This window comes from Acanthaster planci, linkage group LG01 (assembly GCF_054643075.1).
Source record: "Acanthaster planci isolate LZ-2023a linkage group LG01, COTS_SCS, whole genome shotgun sequence".
Classification (NCBI taxonomy): domain Eukaryota; kingdom Metazoa; phylum Echinodermata; class Asteroidea; order Valvatida; family Acanthasteridae; genus Acanthaster; species Acanthaster planci.
This window is the reverse complement of record NC_141777.1, coordinates 26,489,074-26,512,154: the sequence shown is the minus strand read 5'-3', so window position 1 is coordinate 26,512,154 and position 23,081 is coordinate 26,489,074. Positions and strand designations below refer to the sequence as shown.

The following is a 23,081-nucleotide window of genomic DNA, read 5'->3' as shown; positions in this document are numbered from 1 at the left end:
TTAGGACTCAAGCTTGAGGAACTGAACAACCTGCTGAGAGTACTAATGCTCAAATTAGTTTCAACTCCAACTTGTGATACAAACATACAGTATTTCATCCATTTTATAATTTCTTTTGGCAGGATCCAGGCATCCTAAGTGCACCTCTACCCCAGGAATTGGTAGACGACAAAACCCCCACAGTAACGAGACCCCGCAACTCTAAGACCTCCCCCGTCCTCAAAGTGCACAGGTCCAGCGCCCAGTCCTTCGACACAGCTGGGGCCCATGCCAATGTCGAACAGGGGGTGGTTAGCTCAGCCAAGGAGGATGACGAGGAGTATCTGACTCCTGACTGGGTCCCAGGAGGACGGATGAAAGAGCACCTCATCTCTGATGATGGGAACATCAACAATTCGGCGGATGATCATGAAGCTTGTGCGAGGATGCCTGCCGAGGAACTCAACCATGAATCTGTCGACAAGCTGAAGAGGCGACGCAAGACAAAGGAGGGAAACGGCAAACCCAGACCAGACTCAGATACCTCATTTGACCCACCGATTAATCAGGACAAATGTGCAAACGAGGCCACAGACCTCCTAGACAGAGGTGAGGAGGTAACCGCTGAAACGTCCTTCATGAGATCCACAACGCCAAGAAACTCAGCGAAAGTTTCCCCTCTTGATTTCAGTAGACTGGTCAATCAGTCCTCTCGTGATTACTCACCGGACAGAGCCACTCATGTGGAGACAGACAACAGGCCGTGCCAGCCAGGGACAAAATGCTCAATACTGAGGAACTCACACAGGGCAGCTGCTCAGGATGTCAGCAGACTGGCCCAGCAGTCTCTCCAAGACCCACCACAACCAGAAGACCTTGATGCCACTCAGGATCTCTGCACCAGCAGCAGGGCCGAGCAGCAGTCAACAGCACCAAGTAGAGATCCTGCCACCAATGGCCCCAGTGCTGCTGGAGATGAGGCGCTGCCCTCCGCCTCCTTCACGCCACGGATCCTCAACCGCTTTCGTCTGCCTGTCTTCTCTCGCCACAGCAGCTGGGAGGTGCCCAACACCTCCGCCTCTGCGACCTCTTCAGTGACCCCCAACAGTTCACTGCCCATGTTGAACAGGATGCAGAGCCTCCCGGTCAGGCCCAACCCTTACACCATGACGGATCTCTCCAACCAGAGCAGTCAAGCCAGCAGCACGCCAGACACCAGCAATGTGATCATCGGTGCCAGCAGCGGCAGCAGTAACAACCTCTATGATGCTGCCAGCAGGAGGGTCATGTTCAACTCCACTTCGGGTCAAGTTGTGTTTGAGGATGATGAGATAAATGGTGAAGTTGTTTGAATGGGGCCAAGACGCATCACTAATAAAAAGACGCAGAGTTTAAAAAGGTGTTTGTTTTTAGAGAAGTATTACTCAAAGTCCTCAATTTAATTTTTGGTACACATGTTGAATGTGGAGAGTTGGCATCGAGGAAGAAACACAATTATCCAGGCCAACCCAGGCCGCTGGCTGACCAAAACCCACACACACTATCATTCACCACATCCACTCAAATGTCCCTGAATGTGCAGTATACAGTCCATAACCTACAGAGACATCCTAGTTTAACAGAAAGAAAAAAATAGCTGACAACCCTCATTAAACAATTACCATTTCCAGTTGAATTTTTCCTCACTGCCAAAACACCTCAAGACCTGTATAATCACCATCCCTTGGCCCATGCAGGCAGACCTCACGCAGCCATGCCACATGTATGTATGCTACCGATACATGGGACACAAAATCCTAGAATCCTTCATCACAGTGCTCCCTTCAATCAACTTCCAAATATCACCTTTTAAAAATTCGTTGTCTCCTCCAATCTGCCATCAAACTACCCTATAATCACAAGCGGATAAAATAATGGCAATAAACAAATTTACAAATATTCCATTAAGTGGTGAAATAAAGCAATGCAAATTACAACCAAAAAATGGAAACAGTTACTTATGGAAATTGGCAGGCGCTGCCGTGTAGCCCACGCCGTCTAAGAGAGATATATATAACATGTATATAACAATGTGTATACATTGTGTATAATGTTGTAACCAGAGATAATCGACAAAAACAAAGCAAGTATAATATGTAGAAAATCTAAAAATGGGTAATTAAAAAATCACAAAATTGTATCCCTGATTTCATCACTTGGAACCTCCCTACATGAACACACGACTCACTTCAATAGATTGTTGCCAACTGCAAGTGAGGTGGTTAAAGCCACTTTGTTAGGTTCCCTTACATCTACAAGTAATACACATTTGAGTGCATCTTGGATTCTCTGTCTTTAAGCTGCTGTGAAGGTACAAATACAGATTAGCTCAGCTAACTTTGGCAAACTCTGTTTAGGTACCTTCTGGCAATGAACATTTGACACTACTTTGGGTTGCCATTTTCTGCATTAATTGGGAAAATACTCAAGTTCAAATGTTGGTAAAGGAACACAGTGTATGCTTAGCTTTTTGTTTATTCAGTTGGCATGCTTTGTACAATTTTCTGTCATTCATACAAGAGGTTTGACAGTGGTAGTCTTGCAGATGTCTTTGTGTAGGGGAGAGTTTCAATCTGCAAAGTTTGGCCAAGCTTTGGAAACCCCCCCCCCGGAGTCCCTACAATATTTTTGTTCCCCTTCCCCCAAATTTCCTTCATGTGTGACAAAAGGATACAGGCCTATTGAAGCAGCAGTATTTGGCTGCTTTGCTGATTGGAATTTGATCTGGAAGGGGGGGGAGTGAAGTCATTTGAATGTTTCTAATTGCAGCTGTAATGAATTGTAAATATTTCAAAAAAGATATTCCATACTATTCCATAGCATTATCACAGATATTTAAAAACAATTCATCATTGACAATCAGAAAATATCTAAGAAAAATGTTTATGAAATGTAAAATTCTTACAGCATTATATTCATTTCAGCGATATTGCCAACAGTTTGCTGTTGTTGGGAGAGGAATTTTATTTTTTGAAAAACTGTTTAAAAATTGCTTTTGAAATAAAATGATGTCATTGTAAATCCAATATTTCCAAGCTTATAACTATTCTTGCATGAATGGTAACTGTACAGGATATCAGTATTTGTTAAGGTAATAATCATACACATTCCATCGCTGTAGCAAAAATTCCTCCAAACAGATTCATGTAGATAAAGTTGGCAAATAACTGGTATCTTTTATATAACACTTTGAAATTAAAATGTATGGAAAAACAGTAGGTATGCAGAGAGTTTATTGGGAATTTTGAATGGCAGATCCTCAAACATGAAAGCTGACGATTTCAGATTTCTGTTTGTTTTGTTATTATTATTATTTCACGCCAGTGAAGCCGAAGGGACGTTTTAATTCAACTCCTAGGATTCCCTAGTTGTTTCACTATCACAGATTCTGCACCCCTTATACCCATGGACACTTATCAAATCAAAAAAATCCTATTACTATTCCACCTGGGTGGAATACTATTCCTCCCAGGGGGATTACTATTCCTCCTAGGGGATTACTATTCCTCCTAGGGGATTACTGTTCCTCCCAGGGGGATTACTATTCCTCCCAGGGGGATTACTGTTCCTCCCAGAGGGATTACTATTCCTCCCAGGGGGATTACTGTTCCTCCCAGAGGGATTGCTATTCCTCCCAGGGGGATTACTGTTCCTCCCAGAGGGATTACTATTCCTCCCAGAGGGATTACTATTCCTCCCAGGGGGATTACTGTTCCTCCCAGAGGGATTACTATTCCTCCCAGAGGGATTACTATTCCTCCCAGGGGGATTACTATTCCTCCCAGGGGGATTACTGTTCCTCCCAGGGGGATTACTATTCCTCTCAGGGGGATTACTGTTCCTCCAAGGGGGATTACTGTTCCTCCCAGGGGGATTACTATTCCTCCCAGGGAGATTACTATGCCACCTTGGTCCATTACTATACTACTTTGGGGCAGCTGTTCCACACAGGTGGAACACTATTCCTCCCAGGGGGATTACTATGCCACCTTGGTCCATTACTATACTACTTGGGGATAGCTGTTCCACACAGGTGGAACACTATTCCTCCCAGGGGGATTACTATTCCTACCTGTGCAGATAGTAACTTGCCCCTGGTTGCTGCTTCGTTTTCTTTTCAACTTGTAGGCAAAGTGCCCGCCAAGGAACCCAACCACTAATCTGTTGACAAGCTGACAAAGTGATGTTGACTTTCAAGTGCCTTTGTTGAGTCTTTCTTTAATGGAAATGGAAACCTGGCATATGATAACAAAACATACCTTGGCGTTTGCATTTTTAAGTGGCCTTTCTCGGATGTGTGTTGTTGAGGATCAGTTCTTTCCCAAAATCTGTCAGTTACATTGTCACTTTCCTCCATTGTTGCTGGGAAACATTTCACTGATTTATCGGTACTTTCAGTGGTTACACCACTGCATTGTGTTTTTCCAAATTTTTGAAGACTTCTTTTTTCTTATGTTCTTGAAGTGCTGTAATTGTGAAAGCATTGTGTTTTTTATGTAACAACTGTCAGTGCCTCACTCTTTTTTTCCTTGTACTACACAATGCAGAAAATAGAATTAACTTTAAAAGCAGAGTGCAAAAAGTGTACATAGTTTCATTTTGAAAAATGAGTGAATACAAATTATGCAATTACACGATGCATTGACTTTTATATGCTGTATGTAATACAAATTATATAATGTTATGCAATTATAGTCTTTGTATTTTAGCAAAGTGGGGTTTAATGTTTGTGCAAATGTATAATTAAAGAAAAAATTACTGCAATAGTAGACTAGTGGATTGGATTTTGGCTGCTCGTTGCACCTGATTTATAAATACAAGGCATTTTTTTCAATTAGTTATGCTGCAAGTTTCTGCTTTGCCAGCTGTGTCATTCTCCATGTAAACTACAGTGTGAATATGTTTGTTTTTATCTACATTCAAATTTTATTTTATATGGGATTGTAGTTTTTGTAGTTATTAAAATGCCTTGAGTTTAAATTAACAGAAAAGTTTCCATTGTTGCTATTTTCTTTAATTGATTGGTTCATTGATTGCTACATGTATATGTCAATAAACAAATTTACAACAGAATTGGTCTTGGCTCGAACGAGTAATAGCATTAAGTTAAAACAATGATATAATATTAATATAAAATATACACATTAGAAACTGTTACACAGTAAATATTATTTTTATGATTAAAAGGTACCAATGGAATTAAACTATATTAAACAGCTGCACAGCTCTTTAAGGTGTCTGCTGCCTTGTGCTTACACATATAGCTATCAGAGATTCTTAAGCTAATCCTATTTTTCAGTTTGTTCAAATTTAAACTTTAAGGTGCATTTCGTACATGATGCATTCATGCATTTCACTTTCACAAACACAAAAATTGACTCATGGCATTAAGCCGTCAAAATTGCCTGGGTGTGATTTTGATGGACATGCAAGGCTTGGCACAAGTGTTGACGCTCATATGGAAAGGGCTGAAGTCTTAAAGGTTTGGCAGAGCAAGGAATGAAACTTAACAATAGTTATTTCCAAAATCCTTTTCAAGTACCAACTTCTCTTTGTATTATCTGCAGGATTATCTTCATATTCCCAAATGCAACTGAAAGCTCCCTAATTGTATTACTTGTTAAAATTTGGCCTGTTTGGTTCTGGTTACTCTTGCAGGCAAAAAAAATGCACAATGCCTTGTGATTTAAAGAAAGTTTGACTATTCAGTAAATAATGTAGCATCCTAACACTGGGTGATACTTTCCAATGATCTTATTTCTTTTGTCTACAACAGAGCTTTTTTTTTTTTTTTGATTTAAACCCGAAATAATGGTTACTTCTTTAAAATGTGTACAATGTGTCTATTTTCACAATTCTTAAGTGTCATTCAAGGAAACAAGACAGGAAACAGATTTCCATTCAGTATCAGCTTTATTGTAGAAATTAAAAATTCAAGCCACTGAAAGCTATTTTGTAGAAGAATGGTACAGTACAGCATATGATGAGAAATCTACACTGAGTTACGTGCAAAACACTTATCTCTGGATTAAATCAGGTACAGTGCAAGTAAAACATAGCTGCCAAATAATGTATAGATTTTTCCTCAGATATCTCTTGAAATTTTAGCCACCAGGGAAATTTGTTCCCTTCTTAGTTATTTATCCTTTCAGTGAAAATGAAAGAAAAGAAAGGAACTTCAAACCAGCATTCTTTTGGCAGTGAAAATTAGAGACCCCAAGAGATTTATTTCAACAAGCATGATTTATTTCAACAAAATAAGTTTCCTGAAGGAGTCTTTCCCTAACAAATTTTATACAGAAATATATCAGAGGTGTCCCTTCTGTGATATACTGTGCGAAGGGACTCAATTTCAGTACAAAATGGAAAAAAAAATCACTTGTCATTTTTCCAAGGCCGAGAAAAGTTCTTCGGAAAAATCAGACCTTTCAGTAGACAGAGCCCCCAAATAACCCAACAGATTAACCCACTGAACAGAACTTAAAGCCAAGTAAGAATACGTGTTACGTGACATGCAAATGAGTAGTGGTGCCACTGCAAGAGGTTTCTCTACTGCATAATCTACAATCATTATGGATTTTCTGACATCACACTTTGATAACAGATACAACCCTGCACAACATGACTGAAACACACGTACGGGTAAGTTGCATCAGCGACAAATTGTCAACCAATGGCTGAGTTTCACTGATACCCTATGCATGTAGTAGATACAGGGTACCAGACAAAATTGACCAGTGGTTCATACAATGTTGCTGATCAAACTTGCACTGTGACTACCAAGAGAGCTGTTTGCAGCCGTTAGATTTACTTCTTAAAATTAAACTCCATTATACAATGAAACAGCTTTACTTGCTGCAAATAATATGAACGGCTTATCTGACGGACAAATTAAAATATCACTGACATACTTCCGCACAACAAAAGTTCAGCTTGCATTCAAAATATTGTCTTTTCATAAGAAAAAAAACATTCTTATTTCCATACAAAAGGGAATAATTTGGCACTTTACGTAAACTTTATGCAAAAGCAACAACTCAAACTGAAATCATTCTTATTTGCTCACTGCAAGGTACACGTACGTTTAAAATCTGGTGTAAAACAAAATGAGACAGTTGGCACAGTTTTAGTAAAATGTGCCCATAACTAAAGTGAAGTTGTTAAAGAGTTTTTTCTTATTAACATATGACTCGGTGGTTTATGTGAAAACGTTGACGGGAAATCTGAAATAAAGTGATTAACAAGGACATAGGTTATGGGAAATAGAAAAAAAAAATAACCGTCTATATCAATGTAAAGAGGACATAAAATGGGTTTTGAAAGGCAGAAAAGTATGCTAGAAATAAAGAAAGTGTCATTGACTGATGTACAATGACTGACGATGTGTGTGGTACAAACACTGAATATACAGTGTTATAATACACGTCAGGCTGGGCAAAAAAATCCAAACTCAATTAACATCTCCCCGGCGTAAATCCATCCTTGGAAATATTAGTACAATACCACTATCTTACTGTGACTCTGAGGACAGGGATGGTTAAATCCTGGCTTGTGATCTACCACTACTTCAATTTTATCATGTGTTAATTTGGGCCTAAATATATCAACTTTATAACTTAAAACATCTTGACACAAATCAATGTGGGAAAAAACAAATGAAACTTACCAATGCAGAAAAAATTATACATACTATAATTATGGCCCTAAAAGATGCATTACAGGAAGTCTACATTGTAAGCAAAGTCGACCAAAAAGGAAAATGAAAAGGTCATATGAATATTGCTGTTAATACCACGGTATGACAACAGAAAATGTCACGTGCATAACATTAAAATAAACAAACTAAAAACTACGACAAAAACTTCAAAGAAGTGTACACACCCACCATTCCAAGTTATCAAAATTGACAAACATACAAGTGAAAATTTCATGTTACAGTGCCATTAATGGCAGATGGGGTTTCTTACATATTACTGTATCGTGCTGAAGACGCCAAGTTGTTAACAGCAGTTTTTAAACTTTAGATTTTGGGGGGGGGGCTAACATGCATTTGGTCATCATACACTTACTTGAATTTGTAAAGCCTCCCTCAGCCCTTCAAAATCCACCAGGATTTGGAGGATTCTGCAGGATTAAAGAACAGCCTAGCCACTGTTACTTCACACGGTTGGATTGACCTGGGAAAGTTAAAGTGCAAGGAATATGCTGCTGGTTTCCTGCACAGTGAAGGCTTTTGGGGGTTTCAAGAAGACTCCAGGAATGCCTAGCAAGTTAGGGTGAACGGTGAATGCAAAACAATCAGAAACCCTTTGGGGGAAAGCACTGAAATGACAAACCATACTTTGCTAAGCTGGACCTAATTTCATAGCCCTGAAAAACATAAATTATCGCTAGGCATACTAAAGTGCTGAGCAAATATCAGCTATGAACCAGGCCCAATTTCATGGCTCTATTTAACGTTAGCAAAAGTATCACCGCCAACTAGATGTACAGCATAAAATTCTGTGCTTGTTGGGGTATAGCGTATTTGCAGGTTAGTGACAAAAAACCCCCTCATTAAAGGATTCTTGCTTACACGGTCACTGCAGAATTCTTTGGCTGGTGCTGCAAAAGCAAAATGTGGTGGAATTCTGTGGCTATCAAAGTCATGAAATTGGTCTCCACTCACAAGCAACATACGTTTTGCGGTGCTGTGGATGGTATCCCATTTCGCCAGACAAGTATAGCCATGCTTGCATTACCTGGCTGTGGTCTGAACTTACACACAAGTCTATGGTAGAAGCTGAGCCACAGCCAAGCAATCTTCCTGTACTTAGCACCATGAAATGGGCCCCAGGCTTCACACTTGCTTTACAGCAGTCTCTTAATGGCTATGTCCACATCAACTGGCAGCAACCAGAAGTACACACACACACATCTATACGAAGTGGCTTCCAACGTCCCAAGTCCCACTTCTGAACCAAGCCTAAATCTTTATATATCAACACCATCACGCTGTGCGGGATACATTTACAACTTGCAAATTTACTTTTCCAACCTAAGCAGTGTCTCACTCATGCACTCAACATGCATCCTGCTAGGTACCAGCACATACTGATTATGACAGAGTAACACTCCCCATTTGACTGGCTTCTGGTCATCAGGAACAGCCCAACAGGCATCAGGAACAGCCCACCAGGCATCAGGAACAGCCCACCAGGCGTAGGCTTTCAGGGAGAAGACTGAACTTGTTGTTTTTCCACAAGTCTAAACATATGACTAAACACTTTTCTTCAGGGCTAGTTGCTAAAGTCTTCTCAAATACCCTGAGAAATAAAGCTGTCAAAAGGGAGGATTCCCTTGCATGTACAAACATGAAACAATCATCCATAACTCTACCAAGTAATGACATCTCGGCACATTTCAGACTTCACTATTTACAGTTTTGATGAGCTATTCCTGTTGCTAGTTATTTGTGACAGGCTTGGAAGCGCGACTGACACAACATGCTACAAATATCAATTAAATTACAGGCTATATTACAATACATTTATCACTAGGAAACAGGATTTTTGAAGGGCACTGCAACTGGAGAATTATTTTATCTTCCATCATGATATCCTCTGTGTAACTGCTAAACCCATAGTTACAAGTTCATGCAGCTTGCCACTTTATTCAGGACCCTGAGCTTACGCCAAGCGTGTGGATTCTCAGACAAAAATGACTTTAAAATAGACCATCGTGAATACAATCAAGAAATTCTCAAACACGGAACGACCCAGCAACACCCAAAAGTGCACTCTTGTAGTTTATACAACACCTGAATAAATCCCCATCAACGGATTGGTGGGCTGGCGTTTACATGTCATTGACTAATTCGGTTCACTCAACAGTGCAACTCTATTCAAAGTATCAATGAACGACATGTGTGCACAGAACATGTAGGGGCAGTGTGGGATTTTTTTCACAAGGGCAAAGAGTGCTGTACCACACAAGCTGTACCACAGGGAAGGCACAGTTGTGGCTCTTCAAACAGACAAAATTTTAGTCGCGACTGGGAACATGAGAAGTTTGTGTCGCGCTTTTTACGCAAAACTGAGAAAGTAAAACAGCGACTGGTACACGAAGAGGATTTGTTCAGGAGTTGCATAAGGCCCATAATGTATGCTCCGCACTTGTGCAATGGACAGAATAATGCAATGAGGTGACAGACTGAGTGTCCCAGTCCAATGAAGTGAAGCCAAGTGGAACGGAACATTCAATCATGTCACTGAAGGTAATTCTTCCTCACCGCAGCACTCTGACATTCATTATCTGTACATCATTCCATTCATACAGGTGCTTGCCTTATTATGTGTAAGAAAACCAGGTAACACAACTCAGGTTGCTCTACATGCATAGAATGCAGTGAGGAGTTTAAGGGAAATTCTCTCTTTAATACTGTGGGTAATTTACACGCTCATTTCTCTTTGCGTAACTTTGATCACACCCCAACCAGGCTTGCTTCATATGCTAAAACTGGGCCAGCAAATTGCGGAGTGTTCCATGGAAGCTTTATTTCGGCAGACCTGACTTCGAGACATTAAAAAAATTTGCCACCTCTTTTCACAGGATCATATGATCACTTGCTGCCACACAGATTCAGTCGGACCAAGTGCAAAATACCACCTCTGTTAAGCTCTGACCTGACAGTACTTTTCCCTCTTGTTGACAGACCAAGCTCTGTTACCAATGCAGTGACTGCTGCTATAGGATGAGTTACTGAGGGGACCCCCCCAATGCAGAAAAGAGCAACGGTGCTTTGTGCTTGACATTAACCAAGGACCAGCACAAACCTGCAAAGTGGGTGTCAAGGAGAAAACCTTGCAAACCAAAAGAGCTGAATGCATGTGACCAATGTCTGATGACAGTCGGTCAGAGCTACTGTCCACAGTGGGTTTTCTGCCAATGCTTGAATTGTGAGTTACAGGTGCCTAGCATAAGATGAGATTGCAGTGGCCTTGGCCAAATTGTATTTCAACAAACAATATCATCCACTATCATGTACACAAAAGGTCCAGAACAGGTGGTCAGTACAGTTTGGAAGTACCCACTGCTAAATACTGTTCTAGCTACATGTATACTCTTTCATAAATCTATACAAACAATACACATCAACATTTATATGGGCTTATACAGAAGTGTGGTGACGTATTTCTTTCTGTAACGATGCGTAGCACTCAACACCATGACACCATCCTGTGTAAAAAAAAACACAAACAAAAAGCAATGATTGAAACTGGGGCAAAAATATTACACTATTGACAAACCTCATACTTGGCAATGAGCAAACAGCATCACAGCAAGCAACCAATTGCAGTCGGAAATAGAACAGAAAATTCTTATGGTAGGTTTTTGCTCTTGGCTGTTGTGTTACTATCCATTCTGAGTAGAAGAACCTCTTCACTGGCAAAGAAAAGATAGTGAACAGTTTTTCAACTAGGTTTGAGCATACTCTCAGCCTGCATGCAAAGACTGCACATTCTGATGGAAATTGGCTGCACATTCTCAGCACGACCTGTGCCAAAGGTCTACGAGCCTGAACACGCATGCTGGGAGTTCCTCTCGAGGGACATCGTTTCTGAGCACAAGTATAAATACACCATCTCTTGCTCCTGCAGGCAGCCAACAAGCACTGGCCATTGCTTTGGGCTTGTTAGCGTGTGGACACGACCTCCAGTTTACTGAAGCAGGTGTTTTAGCGCATGACCATCAAGGCTGCAGGTGTATCGGCTAACCCTCGTATGCTGAAGTCACTTTTGGGTCAGTTGGCACAAAGATGCACAGCTGTGTCATATTGTGCACTGCACCAACCATCCCTCACCAGAATATCAGGTTGCACTTTCGTGCTGTGAAGCATCTGTGCCACACTGTTTCATTTGCATAATTGTGCAGTAAACCAACTGCAGTGAAGAGGACTGCACAAAAGAGCCTGTGTCATTTTGTGCGGGCAACCTGTACATATTTGTGTTCCATGCAGAAGACACATGAAACAGAGTGACTGCTGGCATGTGTATATTTGTGCTGTTAAACCAAAAGAAGGTTAACACATGGCTGGTTTGCTCACACAACTTTTAAAACGGAGTTTTGGATGTAGTATTAGTGAAGGGCAAAACCTATACGTCACCCCGGTGCAAAATTCCATTCAAATGTTAACACAGAGAGACACAACTCAAATTTTCTGTGTTGGCTGGAGGGTGCAATGACTGATCCTTTTCAAACAGCAAACCTGACACTTTCACACTGAAGCAGTCCTATATAACATAAACCAAATGTCAGTACCTTTATTGACAATGCGTAGAGATGATTCAACATCACATGATTTGGTTCAGGTAGAAGGGTTGGCTCGTACTGAAACACAAACACAACCACAAATTCACGGTCATTAACCTTCCACAAAGGCCATTTTGACCCACTTTACTGGAAATTCTTAAATAAACTACATGATAGCGGCCCATTTGCAGAGATGAGCTGTAATTAAATGCAGTGATAGCAACCAATAGGAAGCATGAGACTTTTCTACACAAAAAACCGGATCACCAAGTACTGACTTTCCACAATAATGGCACCTACGGTCTGACAAGAAGAGTCCAAGGCACGAGGAGACACCACCCATACATGCCACACAATCTGTGACATCCAACCTAACAAGACCACCGACATGTACAGGCCTGAATCAGCAACAGGTTAAACAAAAACAACAATGGTCAGGCTTGTAAACGCTGCCATTGCCCGACCATGTGGTTTGTTTCTCTTCAAGAATACACACTGCCCAATATGAAACCACCGTGCTCAATACGGCTGAATAGAGTCAGCCGTTCAAATGGCCATTGGTGCTGCATCTGGGTAGATGCAATTAGCTTTACTGAAACCATTAATACACCACCACTTCTGACAGCAATTGGTGTCTAACTTTGAAGCACCCTTTTGATAAAACCTTCATCCATCACTTACACACGCAAAGAAATTCAATGAAATTATAAAACCACACATCCCATGTTTTGCAAAATTTACTCTCCCTTTCCAACGCAGGCCACAACTGAATAGACCACTCGCTCACTGGGTCAAACACAGCTCTCTCCCACTTCTCAAATTTGAGTTGAGTTTTTTTTTACACAAACGGCTATCAGTGGGCCTACCTGTGCCCCAACATCTTTGTTGAGTAAGACATTGAGTAGGTGAGGTGGTAGGAAGGGTGGACCACTGGCATTGGTTTGCATCTCCCTGGTAGGGATCTCTTGACCGTAGCTGCCGGGCGGGGAACCAGACAAGTCTGCACCAAAGACATGAGAAAGGAAAAAATCCAAAACATGGAATAGGACTGTATTTCCAAGTTGACAGCAGTGGTTTTTTGGGAGGCTTGGCGTTTAGTTTGAGAGTTGGGCCTTGTTTTGGCACGGTCAGTTGGGTTGGTTCGAGTTGGGTTGGGTTAAGTTGGGTTGTTTCACCTTGGGTTGGGTTGAGTTTGGTTGAGTGCAGTTAGGTTGGTTCGGGTTGGGTTGGATTGGTCTGAGTTGGAATTGGATAGGAATTAGGATTGGGGGGGTATGGTTGGATGAGGGTTGGGTTGGGTTGGGGTGTGGTGAGGGTCGGGCTCCAGCACGACCCCCACCTGACTTGGCTTCAGCTTGGTTTGTTTGAGAATGATTACTGCATCACAATAGTACAATAAAGATTCTAAAGATTCATATCCTGAAAGTACCCACACCAAAGCCAAGGGCAAAATCCAGAAATATTCCAGAGTGGAAGTTGCTTTTTTGGGGTGATATGGGAGGTACACTTCTCTTATACAAGTATTCTCCATACCGCTCAGGCTTTTCATGAATCAAGGCTTCTTTGGAAAGTGCTTGTGAAGGAATCAAATTGTAATGGAAAGAACACCTCCCGGCAGTAAGCCCCCAGAATGAGCCTTCTTGGCATACTCACTTCTTTGCTTTGTGCCGCTTGTTGACGAATCTATTGCTAGTGCGTCAAATACCTCAAAGTCTGTTTTTGACACCTTGAGAACATTGTTGATGGCACCAAATTCATTAGCTTTGGTTGGCTAAATGAGAAAAACAGAACACCAATATTCTTGTAACATTTGAAAAATGGCTCATGTTCCAAAATTCATATTTCAGTTATACTGACAAGTCTTAACTGCTAAGATTAAAATCACAAGTGCTTGCTATGCTAACTAGCTGAAGGGACTTATCAAATTCTGATCTATTTCTCGGTCTGCTACATATAACTAGAGTCCACTGTCAGTAGCATCCCTTCAACAGTCAGCCATTTGAACTTTAAAGTGCCAAATGACCTGAAAAAGATGCACATATCACTCACTGCATGTTCCAAAAGTAATTGTTTGAAAGAGACAGAAACTGACAAATATATGTACTGTCCATATATACAGAGAGAGAGAATCAACCAAAGGATCAAGGAGAAAAGCAGATATTGGCAGCAGGTGTGGTGACTGTAACCACGTTGAATAGTCTTCCTGCAAAAAAATTCAACTGGGTGTCAGAATCTACTCTTTCAGTTTTCAACTTAAAAAAACAAACAAACCTTGTTTCTACATCAATACGTGGGATTTTGGTCCAGAAGTGACAATAAAAAAAAGTTCATGCTATAGTATGGGCAATAATGAACTACCCTGTACCAAAACCTTGGCACTTTTTCAGTGTTTTTTGTCTGACCTGTTTGGGATTATGCTGCCACTGGCCATCCACATAGTACTTGTATTGGTAGTCACCCTCAGGCAGCTCTAATATGGTAGTAAAATCTCCATGACTGTAATAAACGAGCCCCAAAGCAAAAACAAAAACAAATGCTAGAGCACAAGTATATCAACGATTGAAAGTAGAAGCATCAGACGGCATCGTTTGTTAAAATGGTTTGCCTGCCCAGTGTAACAAGATCCGACAGGTCAACTCTCCCCAGGACCAAACAGCCTCAGAGTGGTTGTGGTTGCCAGCCACCACAAGATCCAACAGTGACATTATTCAATATGACCAGCCCCCATTGTCTCAACACAGTTAGTTTGTTCGGCTGCTGTTGATAGAGGGGAATCAGACTTCTTCACCTGATGCACCTTGCTGTGTCAGGCAGGGTAAGGGCCATTCTGGCATTTTATAATCAGATTGAAAGTTGGTCCTACCTTTTAGTCAGTGGTATTTTGGAAGTCCATTGGTTGAACGAGCCTGATATGAAGACGTTCTTCCCGCCTCCTTCCCATTTGAAGACCACCGGGCTGTGTTTGTTCTCCATGCCCGGTGACTCCATCATTTTCACTCTCATTCTCTGATCTGGTAGCTCCGATTGTCGATTCAGCATTTCCTGAATGTATGATTACATGAACACACAAACAACTGATGGGCCATTCTGTATGAATGGATTTGTCCACTGGAAGTGACTGGACAAATGGAATTCATTTGAGCGTAGGCAATATCGTGAAGAAAAAACAGTGCTGGTTATGGGATCTTGCTCTTTTGGCAAAATTCACACTGTCAGGGCTTCATTTTAAAGGAGCACGATTGCGCTCGCGCTCCTCTGCGCTCCTTAATGTTTTCCAAGGAGAGCAAAAAAAAGCGCTCCTTAAAAATTTTAGGAGTGCATGTTTTTTCAAACCAGCAAATGTTGATTTATGAGTCCAAAGATTAAATGTATTAAAACACAAGGGCTGGTGATCAAAGTCTTTGAGTTGTGTGCGTGTGCTTGATGAATCCCGCATCGCAACACACAAACGTGATAGCGCATGTGGGTGGGCCTAGTGCGCGTGTGCGAGCCAATGGAATTCCATGGATGCACGTGGCCGCGCCAGGCCGACCTCTCTCCCAGACCAGGTCGTGTTCAGGCGCTACGTTCTCGGCCGTTTGTGAACAGCAGAAGTGAGTTTGTGAAAAACCCTGTAGTGGCTGGAGATGGTGTGTGATCCTGTTGCGTGTTCGCGTGGTTCGAGCGTGAGAACAACGTTCGCTTGTCGAGAACAGAAAATATGCCACAGGGAAGAAAAAAGTCTCTGGTGGGTAATGTGCCCGGTGTTCTAAACGAAAATGCACTGGTCAAAGTAGTATTGTGAGCGCAGGAAGGGATGATGAATACAATCTGCAGTGGACGTACAATACGTTTTCAAATACCAAAAGAAAGGATGCACATGCGCAATAAGTTCAGAGTCCCTGTAGCGGCGAAATGGATTGTTGGGTGAGCGAGGAGACTAGTCAAATATGCACCCAGGTCCACAAAACCAATGTTCAATGAAAGACTACATGACGGACCCACATGCACGCCCGCGAACATGCAGTAGATGCCGTGGATCGAGCGAGTTCAAACGGGAGTGACATTGGAGGTGGATTTTCGATAAAATTTTCTGCAAATACGTTAACCATGGACATGTTTACCGATTCATAACCACTGCGTTGACTGATTTTTGGCATAAGGGACATTTGGACGAAATTTTAGCAAGCTCCATCAGGTAAAAAAAAAATGGGAAAAATGAATAAGATTGTAGAAATCCATACATTAATTTTTCATTATTCTCTTCCGTTTATTAGAAAATGGGTGCATCAGTCTAAGTCACAGGCTGGATTTATCTTGGAGCCCTCTAAGACTTATCATTCATAATCACAATCCAAACTCCATTGCATCACATGTTGTCTGAATATATGAAGTGAGAAGAGAGATGGTTTAACTGATTAAAGTTAACTCATTGAACTCAGTAAAAGAAGTTAAATTGCATTAATTTTATTGAGTATATTTACATTAACTTGGTTTTTGTTAGCGAGAGCAAATTGCTCCCCTTAATACACTTTGTTGATTTAAGGAGAGCAATTTTTAATCGCTCTCCTTAAATCAACAAAGTGAATTAAGGAGAGCGATTTTTAGCTCTCCTCGTATTTATTAAAATGAAGCCCTGCACTGTCCTAACCTGCAACAACTGACTGAATGTTCACTACCACCACGCCTGGATCGGAACACACAATGTTCAAAGCAACTCAATGCTGTTGGGCAAGAATTCCCTAAAGCGATTTCAGATGGTACGTGGTAGTGACCATGCGAGCCAGTTTATATCCATAGTTCATTCATAATATGATAGAGAGTTTGTTTGATTTTTTTTTCTTTTTCATGGAACTCTGGAACTGATTCTCAATGAAGCTGTGATTCTTGGTTGGGAAAAAAAATCAATGCTGCAATGGCTGAATTGCCCTAAGTATTATCAAAACCTCACCGCATCACCAGTGTGGCTCAATTGCTAAACAGAAAATGAGTGGTGTATGCATTTGCAGGTGGTACTGAAGTCAGGTACCCCTTCTAAAGTAAGACACAGCGTACCCAGGTATCCATACAAGAAACCAAACCCTAAAATTCAAAGAAAAAAGCTTAGCCCCCCTCCCACCAAGTCTTTTGTCTCTGGTCAGCACATGCATCAATTTCAAGCATGCACGTCAGTCTTTTTTTCTCTGTGAGAGCTACAACAGCGCCCTCTACTGCCGCCTCCTCAGTATTTTGTGGGCAGCTTGATCTTTTACTCAGGGTGATAGATCCTTATGAGACTTGTGTCTGCAATCGTCTGAACGCCGCAGCAATTCCAGACCCAGAGACATACTATTGGGGGGGGGCTTATGTGAAATGCACTCCAACTGACAATTTGGGTCTTGCCTGAAAAAGTCACAAATAACCTTTGCGAACAAAAGTCTATCATTCGATCTAAATGTACATGCAGCCTGATTTTGCTTTAAATTTCCCAAAAAGAACATTTCAAATTATTTTCCTCATAGTCTACAAATAATCTGTAAATTTGTAATGAGTACCTGGTCTCAAATTAGAGCGGTCATATACTTGAATACCAGACTGATGCACATCCAATGAGAATATCTTATGTGCTAAGAAAACAGGTGTGAACCACTTACAAGAAAAACAAAAATGCATGATACTGTGGCCGGTAAGCTGCTTTTTGAAAGCAAATATTTTGCACGCTTAGAAACATTCTGTTTATCAGCTAGGTGGAATTAACCCCAGGGAGATAACATACATGTACAGTACATGTACCTTCAAGGTTCCTGGAGGCAAGTCCAAGCTATCGTCCATGGATGCCTGCTGGAGTATGCCACCCTTGCCGTGGACAAAGTCAAAAGTGCTGGGCGTCTCCTTTGTCGGCGACAGGGGTCCCCCAGGGTCCTTCCCTTCTCTCTTGCCACCAGTGTTTCCCATGTTGCCTTCAAGCTGTCAGTGTTCCCTGTAAAATAATAACCGTTCTGGTGGTAGAAATGAATTAAGGGAGTTGGGAAATTGGGTGAAAATATTGAGGGAAACGAAATAATACAATGTAAAGGTGTTTAAGATCCAAATAGCTAGCACCAGACTGATGAAAGACAGTTACAGAAAACAAAATAAAATCAGGGCAACATCACTTGCAAAGTTTCATATTAGGCAAAAAGGGCTTGAATATGCAGTGTTTTAAGGATTTGCTTCAACATTTTGAACTGAAAGTGAAGCCAAGTGATTCAAACTCAGAGCGAAAGCATATCTGCAATGGTTCATGGCCAATATACAACTAGGCTGTTTTCATACCAGTTTTGAGTGATTTTTGAGTCATGGTCAGTTGATTAAATTGATCTTCCATGTCCAGTCATTCTCCTAATTTTATGCTCTACCCCTCCCCTTCTCATTTTTTTTTTGCAATCTCAGCCAAATCTAAAAACAAAAAAAATCAAAAGCATATCGCTACAGACTCATGGCCCAATTGACATGATCAATTATTACATGGCCAGCAATATTTTCACGGGAGGCAACACCCAATGGTTACTGATTCAATATCAAATGTTTCAGCCCAACTAAAGTTGGGCATGCCCAACTGTGCCCACGAAGTTGGATCTGCATGGGCACAGGACACAGTTGGGACGGTGGTTACAACTGAGAAGTCGTAACCACATGGATAAACAATGATAAATGGAACATCATACATGAAAATATCCAGCACCATTGACTACAGGCTCATGACATATGGAGGTCTGCAATGAAGCGCTGGAAAAGCTGCGCTATCAAAAATGGCTGTTTGCTCTTTTTGAATATTTTATCATACCAATATCACTGAATGTAGATCATGTAGGGATGCGTGTGGGTTTAAGACTTTTTTCAGTAACAAGTCTGGTATCATTGGAAAGAGCAACTAAAGAGAAGTTTATTGGTGCATAAATCATCTTTATAGCTTTTACTACAGAGGAGTTATGACTGTTTGAAGTAAACTGGTACATGTAAGGGTACATGTGTTTGTGGCTTCATTTTCATTCACTTTACATTTACATGTATCTCAGTTGAATTAAGTAAAACTGGCACGCTTTTCTTGAAGGATTCCTAAGTTACTATCACTAAAGAAATGAACTGTAAATGATGACAGTCATGTAAGAATAAACCTTTGCAGCCTACAAATAGCCATATTTTATGGGTTTCAAAATTAAACCCCTGCAGAAGTATTATGTACATGTACATCTATACTGTCATGCAAACTTGAAATTAGCCTGGGAACAGTTTTGGGCACATTTCTAATCGTACAAGCACAAAACCAAAAATGTGAAGGAGTTTCACAACCTGCTGCTCTTGCTCAGTAGGAGTATTTAATTTGATCAAAAAAATAACATGAATAAAGGAAAGAATTTTTACATGTAAGTGTCTGATTGAGAAATTGGGCAGTGAAATCAATCATGTCAATACAGTCATTTCCAAGGATCCTGGAAAGTATTCAGTCTGAAAACAGCTCAAATAATCTTCAAAGTCCAGTTAAATGTGGTCAGTACTCCAACTTGTGTGCAGGAGATACAAAAAAAAACCAATAATTTCAAAATCTAAGCTTGTAATTAGGACTTATAGGACCAACGAAAGTCAAGACGACTCTTTTCCTAGTTCCGTATCAGTTTAACCAGTTCTTTGCTCATAAAAGTAATCTAACAACAAATCCATTTTTCAGCCAGAACCACAGTAACAAGCTGATTTTCTAATGAATTTTTAATTTAGTGAAACTTCGTTCACATACATGTGCAAGTACATATACCAGAATTCCAGTGAATTAAAAAAGAGAATTTGCGTAACTTTGAATTGACTTTTTTAGCTGCACAATGAGCTCCTAATGATACTCTTATGCCCCAACTATAGCATAAGTCCCAACTATAGCTGGGACAGTCCCAACTGTAGTGCTGTAGTTGAGCTGGCCCAACTATTGTTGACCAAATGTCTGTGGGAAATGTCTCAACACTATCTAAGTCAATGTGTCTCACATTTGACACAATTCAGCTAAAATGTGGCACTTCATCTGTTCATCTAGCCTTATGACCCATGACGTGACATTTGTAAACAAAATTACTTTGACACATGTTGGGCACATCATGCACCCGTGACCTCTCTGCAGTAGTTGGGCCGGCCCAACTGTAGCACTCTAGTTGGGACGCGCCCAACTATAGTTGGGACTGATACCATAGTTGGGGCGTAACAATACTATACCCAAGCTGCACAGTGAACCCACTGCATCACATTCAAATCAGTTACGCATGTGTAGTGCGCATGTGAATGTACTTGCAAGTATTGCATGCACGATCCGAAACTAGGAAAAGTCCGTTCAGCTTTTGGCTAATGTTTGAAAAATGGAGACTTCAAACGTCATTTTGATGTGATGAATATTCAATGCGAGAGTTTATATGGCTGTGGAGTATGAAAAATATTTGGAATCACATGTATTGAGCAATGTTTCCCCCCCCCCCCCGATTATGGCAAAGCATCTAAGTATGTCAAAATGGGAGTTGGAAATCTGGCATCAATTCCTCTTCCAGAGATTTTCTCAAGACAAAATTTTTTACAGGAAAGTTATATTTTACGATTGTGCAGCCCAAATCAATTCTAACATAAAATCTACAAGTTTTTCTACCAGAGCCTGGCTCCTCAACAGTGCTTACGGTGCTTAGGTCATGGTTTAGAGGAAACGAACCAAAGAAGTCCCACTTTCCATTTTCAAACCCTCATTATTTAACTCATTAACTTTCCTTTCCTAACTTTCCTTAACAATCCACGATTTTATACCCAGCCAGAAATGAGACCGAAGAAGACAGAACCTGTGTGTGTAGCAGTGCTACATGCTACACAGAATGTTTAGTCAGGTGATATGCAATAGGATATAGGTACAGCCGATCGGACGGTCTAAGAACCAGACCTTCAAAGTGCACACTAATGCAAGACGAAGATGCAAGAAAAGTAAGGGGCCGCGGCGTGTAGCAAAAAGTGCTACACCTTAGACTTGTGCACAAACCCACTGCTACACAGTGCTACACGGTAAAATGAAAAAGGAAGGGGCTGCGGCATGTAGCAAAAAGTGCTACACCATAGACTTGTGCACAAGTGCCCGCTGTTACTCAGTGCCACACGTGAGTCAGACATGTCAAAGGAAAACGTGCAATCAAGTTTCACAGGTGTTCTCTTCTGTTCTACGCGTACGCAGATATGTGCTGCTTTCACAGCGTACCTGTGAACTTCTGGTCATCAATGCGCATGCTCAGTTCTGCAGCAGTGTAGCGGTACTACAAGGAAGACCGTGTGGATTCGCCCGTCTCATTTTTGGCTGCATATGCAAACCTGAACACCATATCACTTGCTACAATCAAGATGGCGGCCTCCATGTCACAGTTGTTGCCTTGCATTTGCCTTGATGAGGCCCTAAAGTCATTTTCCCTCATAAAATCTCATATAGGCCTATATGACATAAGTTTACAAAATTAAGTTCACATGTAGGCCTACAACTTAGTCATGAGCATGTTTTTCTATTCAGAATGGGGCATAGGCGCATAGGCCTAATTCACAACATTGACGATGACTTTCGTGGGAATTCCTACCCCCAGTGTGGGGTCCTACCCCCACAACTGTGGGGTCCGCCCCGCTGGCCGCTCCCATGAACAGTAGACGTTGGACCCCGGCCACAGTTCTAGCATGTGTTTATACTATTAAGCTCCATGGTTCGATCCATTTAGATCCTCCACAATGAAAATGACCACATTTGTGTAGTGACGTGACAGATACCTGTAGGCCTACCATACCAGAAACCCGCCATATCCATGCATTAACGATGACATGCACAATTATCATGGATAGGCTAGGCCTACCCACAGAGGTAGAAATAAGTACTACTGAGTACCTCCATACCATCATGACCATGGCCTACCTGACGCAACGCCTTCAATAGTCAAGAATAAACATCCGTAACATGCGCTGCTAATGGCTGCGTATTAATACCCCAGAACTGTGGGGTCAGTTGAATAGAGATCAGTGGGTCCGACATCCACGCTCAGAGAGCACGTCGGACCCCACAGTTCTGGGGGTAGCTGCGTAAGTGGTAAGTTGGCCACAAAAATGCAAGCAAAGTAGCTGGACTTACCTGCTAAAATCTAGTTGCAAACGTTTTGAGGAAAACCCTACATTTCCAGCTTTTTTTACCGCTCAAGTCGTAGCCCCAGGCCCTGGGTACTCCACAATATTCATGACCTTAACCTCAAATTCAACCTCTTTCAAGATTTTTTTGGGAGGGTCGATTATTTTTAGACTGGTTCCCGCCCCCTACATAGTCTCCAGACGTCTTATAGACGTCCTCCCAACGTACACACGTACATGTACAGGGTGCAGACCACTAATTCAAATGAGAATTTCTGGCCAGCTCATTAGCATTAAAAGTGCCCCCTACATTATCTTTTGAAAAAGGAGATTGTTTGGCCCCCAAAAGGGTGAGATTGTGTAAAATATTGCCGGGATCAACTTCCGGGGTCTTTGAGCTTTGATATGAGGGCAGAAGGGCTAAAAACTACGGTTGAAAAATGGTCCTAAGTGCCCGAGAAAGTTGAGGGTTGCCACTTAATTTGAAAAATGGCTGCAATCAGACTTCGGAAAAATCACTTTTTGGGGGTGATTTTGTTTTGTGGGAATAATTAAAAATATAATTGGTTAACCCACAAAAAATTGAAAAGAAATTGAAAGATAAGTGACCAGACAAGAATTGCATTTGTGTTTCAGAAATCTCCTGGATGTTGGCGTGCATGCTA

The 23,081-nt window shown here is 41.3% G+C and overlaps 2 protein-coding genes across 6 annotated transcripts in view; one reads left to right on the top strand and one right to left on the bottom strand.

Moving 5' to 3' along the window:
• LOC110975206 (ALK tyrosine kinase receptor-like) overlaps positions 1-5,610 on the top strand; it is a 74,965-nt gene extending 69,355 nt beyond the window's left edge. For all 3 annotated transcript variants that reach the window (XM_022227463.2, XM_022227464.2, XM_022227467.2), the window contains one exon: positions 123-5,610. In XM_022227463.2, the coding sequence (XP_022083155.2) occupies positions 123-1,331 (1,209 nt within the window). In that variant the 3' untranslated portion in view covers positions 1,332-5,610. The remainder of the gene's footprint in view (positions 1-122) is intronic.
• Positions 5,611-5,912: 302 nt separating this feature from the next.
• Positions 5,913-22,578, bottom strand: LOC110975207 (5'-AMP-activated protein kinase subunit beta-2-like). 3 transcript variants are annotated; one of them, XM_022227468.2, is made up of 8 exons: positions 22,424-22,578; positions 18,061-18,247; positions 15,173-15,351; positions 14,712-14,805; positions 13,963-14,080; positions 13,176-13,309; positions 12,319-12,387; positions 5,913-11,235 (listed from the first exon to the last, which is right to left on the bottom strand). In XM_022227468.2, exons 2-8 carry the CDS (start codon positions 18,220-18,222, stop codon positions 11,158-11,160), a joined length of 834 nt encoding a protein of 277 aa, XP_022083160.1. In that variant the 5' UTR covers positions 18,223-18,247; positions 22,424-22,578; the 3' UTR covers positions 5,913-11,157. The 3 variants fall into 3 exon arrangements, with proteins under 3 accessions (XP_022083160.1, XP_022083162.1, XP_022083163.1); XM_022227470.2 differs by having other exon boundaries at positions 18,061-18,266; positions 22,424-22,575; XM_022227471.2 differs by lacking the exon at positions 22,424-22,578 and adding an exon at positions 22,211-22,365.
• Positions 22,579-23,081: the final 503 nt, after the last annotated feature.